Here is a 9,009-nt window from a genome sequence, read left to right as displayed (position 1 = left end):
AGGATTAAAAATGTAAAAAACAAATTTTTTTTCATCATTTTGGAAAAAAATCAGGTCATTGACCTATGTGGAAAATGTCTTTGTTTTATTAAAAGGTTGTGTGCCGGTTTTGTCATGAGAGTGTAAGTGAAAGATATTTTGGTGTCGAGCTGAACAGGAGAACTAATGGGTTCAGATCTGTCACCTCATTTCTTCTAAGTATGAATATGATTCATTTATCTCTGTCTCTCTATGTGTTTATCTCTGGTAGGATGACGAGGACGTGTCTTCTGGTGTTCCTGAGTTTGACACCGTGTCTGATAACGGGCTGCTGAGCAGAAACGAGCCCATCCGCAGTAAAGTGTCCAAACTCACTGAAAAACTTCGCAAGCATGTCCCTTCCAACACCATCGGTCACTATCGATCTCTTTGTACTTCATATTTTTTCGCCATCTATATTATATCCACCTTTAAAACCATATTTTCTTTTTGTCCTTCCACAGGGAACTGTTCCCAGTGCAATTCGGCGTTTTCTGTTTTAAAGAAAAGGGTATGGCCTCTGATCTTTATCCTGTTTAACATGCTATTCGACTTATATGATGTTTCAGTTTCACTCATGATTATTTTATTTTTCCAGAGAAACTGCAGTAACTGTGGTGTCGGTTTTTGTTCCCGCTGTTGCTCGTATAAAGTGTTCAAATCCATCATGGGAGCCACAGGTATGAGAAGAGCGTGTGAATCTTGTAAAGAATGTTTTATTGAAGACGAATTTACACACTGTTCTTTTTCTTTCTCGCACCCTTCAGCTCCTGAAGCCCAAAGAGAGACTGTATTTGTTTGTTCTATGTGTAATACTTTCCTCACCACCAAGTAGGATTGACGAAATAATCTTTCACCATTGCAATGCTTTGAAAGAAACTAGGAGAAGAACCACAAGATGGCTACTCCAGTGATTCTTGCTGTTTCTTTCCTTCACTGTGGAGCATTTCACATGGACGACCAAAATCCTGCAGCTTATGTTGCCTCAACACTCTTTCTGAGGTTCCTCTGAGTTTTTTTTTTTTGGTCTGTCCAAAACTCGTGACCCCTATGTGAACTCCTTTGTCAAAATGGTGACCTTTTCCTTGGAATATGCTGCTTTCCTCAGTCACCACTATTATTTATCAAAGCCTCACACCAAGACTGATTGGTTTATTTGGAATTCACTTTGCTGCAATATCAAATGCTGTAGTTTCATCAACCCTTATTATAACATCACTTTCCAGAATGTGAGCCCTTGGTGGGATATATGTCAGATTAATATTAAGGGTCCAGTTTATCTGTTATTATGATATCACATCATCTTAAAAAGGACCATGAAAACGATTTTGGTTATTTATTGAACTGGATGCCAAAACCAATGAATCTGAGCATTTTATATGGGTCCTATATACTGTACCACATACTGTCAAATCTGATTAGTTGACAGTGGAAGAATATTAGTTTAATTCTGTCATAAACCTTTTGACTAAGCCTTTACAATTCAACCTTCTGCTAGCTGCTTATCTGCTTGAACCCATGATTATTGGTTATATAATTTATTTGTGTAAGTTTGTCTGGAAAAGCTTTAATTTGTATATGTTTGTTGTTGGAACGCCCTCAGAAACCATTTATACTAATCAAAATAATAGCATTATATTATATCAGCAAATCATACCCAAGAGTACTCCTATTCACATAGTTATTGAAAGAATGAGCTATGTTAGTGTCATTTTATTTGTGTCTTTAAGCCAAGGTTGAATGTAAAACCGGTGTTTTAACGGTTATAGAGCTATGTATGTCGCACTACTGCTATTTAAACATAAATTCAAATCTATTGGGAAGTTATCCATAGTATAGCACCACCTGTTTCCTTGGTTAAATCTACTGTTACAGTAATAAACTATTTAAATATGAATATATAGCTGTGTGGAATTTCTGTGAGGAATTTTCGCGCCACCGTCTGTTAAGATTCTTTTCGCGCAAACTAAACCTCTGTTTTGGCGCCTTTTATACTGAAAAGCGCTTGTTCTGGCGTACTGTTGCTATGGTTACCTCCGGCGAACGGATTCTCTTCGTGAGAGTCCCTTAGTGATCTCTAACAAATTTATATCGTAATATTTGTCATTTCCGAAGGAGCTTTTAAAAGTAAATATATAACCCAAAACATGATCTGACTTGGCTGAGCTCAATTCTTGAAAGCGGCATCAGTTGCTCCTCCCTCCGCGCGTCATCAGATTGTGATTGTTTCCGGCCCCGCCCCCTCTCCGTTTATCCCCGAGCGCAAACGGTTATTCCCGTGAACCCGTTTCAGCACCGGGACAGGCATCTCGCGCTCGCATGGCAACATGGCCACAGAGGTGAGAAACAGACCTTTATTCATCGTTTTTGTGCCAGGTGTGCTTATATGACCCGTTTTTGTAAGATAGCGTCTGAATCTCGGCGTCATTTTGATCGTTTAAATCTGGGTTGGAGATCACGGATCAGTGCGGGACGTTACAGTGTATAACGTTTGCTCTGTCGCGGTTCTCACGCGTCGTTTTTAAAACCGTTAAAAATCCGTTATAATTGCTGCTCAGCCCAAAAGGCACGGAATAAAATAAACATACAATACAGAGAGTGAACTAAACCCTATAACAGCCACAAGTGAAGAGCTGACCATTGATCATTGCAACAACATGATAGATAGATAGAGATGAATGGATGGATAGATAGATAGATAGATAGATAGAGATGAATAGATAGATAGATAGAGATGAATGGATAGATAGATAGAGATGAATGGATAGATAGATAGATAGATAGAGATGAATGGATAGATAGATAGATAGGTGATAGATAGATAGATAGATAGATAGAGATGAATGGATGGATAGATAGAGATGAATGGATAGATAGATAGATAGATAGATAGAGATGAATGGGTAGATAGATAGATAGAGATGAATGGGTAGATAGATAGATAGAGATGAATGGGTAGATAGATAGATAGAGATGAATGGGTAGATAGATAGATAGAGATGAATGGGTAGATAGATAGATAGAGATGAATGGGTAGATAGATAGATAGAGATGAATGGGTAGATAGATAGATAGAGATGAATGGGTAGATAGATAGATAGAGATGAATGGGTAGATAGATAGATAGAGATGAATGGGTAGATAGATAGATAGAGATGAATGGGTAGATAGATAGATAGAGATGAATGGGTAGATAGATAGATAGAGATGAATGGGTAGATAGATAGATAGAGATGAATGGGTAGATAGATAGATAGAGATGAATGGGTAGATAGATAGATAGAGATGAATGGGTAGATAGATAGATAGAGATGAATGGGTAGATAGATAGATAGAGATGAATGGGTAGATAGATAGATAGAGATGAATGGGTAGATAGATAGATAGAGATGAATGGGTAGATAGATAGATAGAGATGAATGGGTAGATAGATAGATAGAGATGAATGGGTAGATAGATAGATAGAGATGAATGGGTAGATAGATAGATAGAGATGAATGGGTAGATAGATAGATAGAGATGAATGGGTAGATAGATAGATAGAGATGAATGGGTAGATAGATAGATAGAGATGAATGGGTAGATAGATAGATAGAGATGAATGGGTAGATAGATAGATAGAGATGAATGGGTAGATAGATAGATAGAGATGAATGGGTAGATAGATAGATAGAGATGAATGGGTAGATAGATAGATAGAGATGAATGGGTAGATAGATAGATAGAGATGAATGGGTAGATAGATAGATAGAGATGAATGGGTAGATAGATAGATAGAGATGAATGGGTAGATAGATAGATAGAGATGAATGGGTAGATAGATAGATAGAGATGAATGGGTAGATAGATAGATAGAGATGAATGGGTAGATAGATAGATAGAGATGAATGGGTAGATAGATAGATAGAGATGAATGGGTAGATAGATAGATAGAGATGAATGGGTAGATAGATAGATAGAGATGAATGGGTAGATAGATAGATAGAGATGAATGGGTAGATAGATAGATAGAGATGAATGGGTAGATAGATAGATAGAGATGAATGGGTAGATAGATAGATAGAGATGAATGGGTAGATAGATAGATAGAGATGAATGGGTAGATAGATAGATAGAGATGAATGGGTAGATAGATAGATAGAGATGAATGGGTAGATAGATAGATAGAGATGAATGGGTAGATAGATAGATAGAGATGAATGGGTAGATAGATAGATAGAGATGAATGGGTAGATAGATAGATAGAGATGAATGGGTAGATAGATAGATAGAGATGAATGGGTAGATAGATAGATAGAGATGAATGGGTAGATAGATAGATAGAGATGAATGGGTAGATAGATAGATAGAGATGAATGGGTAGATAGATAGATAGAGATGAATGGGTAGATAGATAGATAGAGATGAATGGGTAGATAGATAGATAGAGATGAATGGGTAGATAGATAGATAGAGATGAATGGGTAGATAGATAGATAGAGATGAATGGGTAGATAGATAGATAGAGATGAATGGGTAGATAGATAGATAGAGATGAATGGGTAGATAGATAGATAGAGATGAATGGGTAGATAGATAGATAGAGATGAATGGGTAGATAGATAGATAGAGATGAATGGGTAGATAGATAGATAGAGATGAATGGGTAGATAGATAGATAGAGATGAATGGGTAGATAGATAGATAGAGATGAATGGGTAGATAGATAGATAGAGATGAATGGGTAGATAGATAGATAGAGATGAATGGGTAGATAGATAGATAGAGATGAATGGATAGATAGATAGATAATGTCATAATCTGGTAATCTTGTTTGTCATTTAGTCAAATGTTCTTTATTATGGCTGAATTTAACTAACTACACTAGGATTCCTCCATTTTAAAGGGTGTGATCAGGCAGAGATGTACCTGTTTATTCTAGGTGATAGTTATGAAGTAATGTTGACACTGATCAGCAGCTGTTGTTTTTCTCTGTCAGATCGAGTGCTAAAGTAAAAAGGGAGATACCACATACACAAAGACATTTTTTATTGATGTTACTGTTTAAGTTTTGGGTAACAATTTATTTTAAGGCGTCCTTGTTACACGTTACATGTACTTACTATTATAATAACAATAAATTATGCATAATTACATGCAAGTAACGAGCCTAACTCTAATCCTAACCCTAACCATATACTAGTAAGTACATGTATTCAATTAATATTACTCAGTACTTAAATGTATAATTACACTGTAACAAGGACACCTTAAATTAAAGTGTGACCAAGTTTTGCAACCATAAATGTTATAAGAATAAAAAATAAGCTTTTTCAATAGTGCTTTCAGATATGTGGACTTATTTAGTAGTTTATTGCTGACACCGAGTGTCACGATGGCCTGAAATGCTGTTGCTTAGATCAGATGCTTAGATTGATAAAAGAGCGTGTGTTCTTAAAGCACTGTGTTCATCACACAAGATGACAAAGGCTGGTGTTTATGGTCAGAAGGATCTGGTGCTGTATTCAAATGAGCGCGTGACGTAGCGGAGCACGCAGCTGGACATCAAAGAGGATAAAAGCGGCTGTCCACGGCTGCTTAAGCTCTTTTAGCCAGAGCAGATTGAGTGTTTGTGCGTCTCTTTCATCGGTGACCGGATCAGGAATGAGTTCAGCACCGCGGACAGCGACGGAGCGAACAAAACTCCCGTACTGCCACGAATCTGTAAGAGTTTTTTTTTTTTTAATTCCCTTTTTTAAAAGTGATTTAACTGACGATATTTGCTGTGATTTCCTGCGGTTGGGATTTAAAATGTGATCTCACAAGTTGTTCTGGGGTTCATTTAAGAGTTAAATGTATGTCCGCCGTCCCGCCGAGTAACCTTGAGGGCGCGCGTGATGTTGTGGTTCGAGCGCGAGATCTCTTTGTTTAATCTCGTGCGAGCGGAAAGCAAGCGTAGCCTACTCCTCGGGGTAACGGTCAATAATCATTCTGTACAGGCTCCACCGGATGACTAGATTGTGTTTTGATATATTTGGTATCAGCGGTGAGTGAGTGTGTGTTAAATGATCGTCTCCTCGCGATCGATCGGTTGTGCTCGCGGGAGTCGGTAACAATGTCTCATCTTTCTGAGACAGTTACCAGGAGCGGCTTGCATGCATAATTAAGGAGGCGTTTAGTAACAACAGCCCAGAACGTTTAGTTGCGATAAGTCTCGGTTTACCGGTACAAAAGTGGCGGTAACATAATGCAATGGTGGTATCAGGTGGTATTGTACAATGGTACCCTGCTGAAAAAAAAACAATAGAAACTATCACGGAATTGTACTGGTTTTAATGGAAACTGTAATGGTGCCTGTTGGGTCACCTTCTATTGGTGGCTTGTTAAGACCACTAAATCCTAATGGGATATTATATATAGCATTTTAATGGTTAAAAGTTGATGGTTTCTGTTGCTTTTTCAGCAGGGTGTTTATATAGAACTGTGAAGTACTTAAAAAACATGGTGCTAGCATGCTATATGTTCCTAAATCAAAAGTACCTAAGGTATTGCTAACAAAATTTTGCCAGTTGTACATTGTCCATGGTCCATGTATTATTTTTAAGTAGCATGGGATGGTGTATGAACGTGTTAATAATTGCATACAGTGGTTTATATCGAAGTACCATTCTTTCATTAGATTTTTCCCAACATCGTTTAGTTCTAGATCCTTCTGAGTGTATTTTTGAGGAGTTCAACAGGTAAATGTCGTGTTGTGCATTATTTGACACCGGATATGCCTTTTATCTGAGCTGTGCAAGAATTCTTGAGATCTGAGCAAATGTTGAGTGCCAGAAATTGATCTCGTCCACAGCATTGAAGAGCTGTGTGTGTGTGTGTGTGTTTGAATCAGTGTGTGCTGTCTCAGCCTGTTACTATTTCAGAAGGAGCCATTCACTGGCAGGCCCTGCTGCTAAAACAAAGCGAGTTTTTAAATAACAGGTTGCCAGGACTGCCAGGGTAATTATACTGTCCCTTGCTTGCAGTCAGAATAATCTTTATCTGACCTTCAGATGTCCAAAGATAAAGAATAACATACAGTGATGTCCTCATTGATGCCAGTTGAGCTAAGTGTTTGTGTGGTGGAGCTGTGCAGTAGTTTGTTAAGCAATGTGCTTTCTTATTATATTCTTCCAGTGTATGAACATTACTGTTACTGCTAGAGAAGGAGGTGAGAAGGCAGGGAAGGAGTGGGGGATGGAAGCACCCACGACTCGTGCTGATGTTAGTGTGTGTGTTGGCAGTGACAGATGGCCAGTCGCTCTGATGTTTGTGTGTGTGCATACAGGCAATGAAGTGTCCATTAAATTATAAGGTCATCACTGGATTACTCTATAAGTTAATGATGACATCACTGCATTACTGTATGGGCTTTCATGATCATTAGCTCACAAAATGCAGTGTTGTCAATAGCTTGGAGTAATGCAGTGATGAAGATAAATGAAGAAAATGTCACTGCATTACTCTGAGTAAATGACAACATCACTGAATTACTATTAATATAATATAGATTAATATAGATAATGACAAAATCACCTGAAATTCTCTATGAGATAATGACATCACTGCATTACTTTGAGATAATGACAACATCGTTTAATTTTTCTGAGATGATGATGAAATCACTGCACTATTCTATAACACTGCTAACACAATGTCATCACCTGCACTACACTGCTAAAATGTCTAGTACAAGCTGTCACTGACTAGCAACAATGTTCATATGTGATATAGCTGAATGCTAGCGGTTAATTTCCTCGTCAAACTTCTGATTTCACTAGAAAATTCTACAACGCAGGACAGGAAACTGCACTTGTCAAGCTATTTTCATGCATTGTTTAACATCTAACAGGCGAAGGAAACTGAATTTATGATTAGATCAGAAGGCAGCACACTGTAACCCTCTCTCGTCCTCTGCTGTAGTTCCACAACCTTCAGGAGTTGAGACACAGTGCATCTCTGGCCAATAAGGTCTTCATTCAGAGAGACTACACGGATGGCACCATCTGCAAGTTCCAGACCAAGTTCCCCTCCGAGTTAGACAGCAGGGTAAGAGTGTGTGTGTGTGTGTGTTGTGTGTGAGTGTGTGTGTGGCAGAAGAAAAGAGACACAACGCAAGTAAAAAGGAGAGGATGAGAAAAGGGCTCTTCACTCAGAGAAACTCTGCTCTTTAGCAAAGCACTGCTGAGTGCGCAAACTCCACACACACAATGAGCTGCTAATAGAGCTGTTTAAAGGTGTTAGATCATGTTACAGACGCCCAGTAAAGACTTGCTGAGGAAATGACAGGGAAAGGGAGTTTAACATGTAGAGCTTTCTGTGTCTTTCTCACAATCTGTTTAATTATTTTGATGCAATCAAGAGTTATCACGTGATGTCTGGCATGAGACTGATATCTTTACAATGTCAGTCAGTTTTTGATTCAAACCCATTCGTTTTTGCCATATATTGTCCTTGGGTGAACTCCCTGGTGCTCTCTGATTGGCTGACTCATCTTGTCCTTGCACCTGATTGGTCAGATTGAGAGGACGCTGTTTGAGGACACGGTGAAGATGCTGAATAATTACTATGCAGAGGCGGAGAAGATCGGAGGCCAGTCCTACATCGAGGGATGTCTGGCCTGCCTCACGGTTTACCTCGTATTCCTGTGCATCGAGACGCGCTATGAGAAGGTGCATTATCAGTTTCAGATAAAGCCACCCTGAAATGGCATGTAAAAATAAAACATACTATCATATGTTGCTTTATGTGCCGGTTTTCGCAAACTATGGCAAATAAAAATTATGCTGATGATTAAAAGTGCATCTTGTGTGTGTTTGTGCAGGTGCTGAAGAAGATCTCGCGGTACATTCAGGAGCAGAATGAGAAGGTCTACGCTCCTCGAGGTCTCCTCATCACAGACCCCATAGAGAGAGGCATGAGGGTCGTATCCTTAAAGAGTCTGTCTGTCTGTGTGTGTGTGTGTGTGTGTGT

At 38.7% G+C, this 9,009-nt stretch overlaps 2 protein-coding genes across 3 annotated transcripts in view; both read left to right on the top strand.

Moving 5' to 3' along the window:
* The window catches only part of LOC107747188 (protrudin-like), a 6,473-nt gene extending 5,141 nt beyond the window's left edge, over positions 1-1,332 (top strand). The window contains exons 9-12 of the mRNA XM_016561621.1: positions 251-392; positions 483-529; positions 617-698; positions 786-1,332. Coding sequence (XP_016417107.1) covers positions 251-392; positions 483-529; positions 617-698; positions 786-853 — 339 coding nt within the window. The 3' untranslated portion in view covers positions 854-1,332. The remainder of the gene's footprint in view (positions 1-250; positions 393-482; positions 530-616; positions 699-785) is intronic.
* Positions 1,333-2,281: 949 nt separating this feature from the next.
* The window catches only part of LOC107747165 (golgin subfamily A member 7B-like), a 9,449-nt gene continuing 2,721 nt past the window's right edge, over positions 2,282-9,009 (top strand). The window contains exons 1-4 of one of the 2 annotated variants that reach the window (XM_016561605.1): positions 2,282-2,357; positions 7,960-8,085; positions 8,556-8,708; positions 8,861-8,962. In XM_016561605.1, coding sequence (XP_016417091.1) covers positions 2,346-2,357; positions 7,960-8,085; positions 8,556-8,708; positions 8,861-8,962 — 393 coding nt within the window. In that variant the 5' untranslated portion in view covers positions 2,282-2,345. Of the gene's footprint in view, positions 2,358-5,514; positions 5,722-7,959; positions 8,086-8,555; positions 8,709-8,860; positions 8,963-9,009 lie in introns of those variants that run through there. The other variant, XM_016561604.1, reaches the window with a different exon arrangement.

Source organism: Sinocyclocheilus rhinocerous, unplaced genomic scaffold, assembly GCF_001515625.1.
Source record: "Sinocyclocheilus rhinocerous isolate Xijiao unplaced genomic scaffold, SAMN03320098_v1.1 scaffold1310, whole genome shotgun sequence".
Lineage (NCBI taxonomy): Eukaryota > Metazoa > Chordata > Actinopteri > Cypriniformes > Cyprinidae > Sinocyclocheilus > Sinocyclocheilus rhinocerous.
The sequence above is the reverse complement of the archived record's forward strand: the minus strand, read 5'-3'. Positions and strand labels throughout refer to the sequence as shown.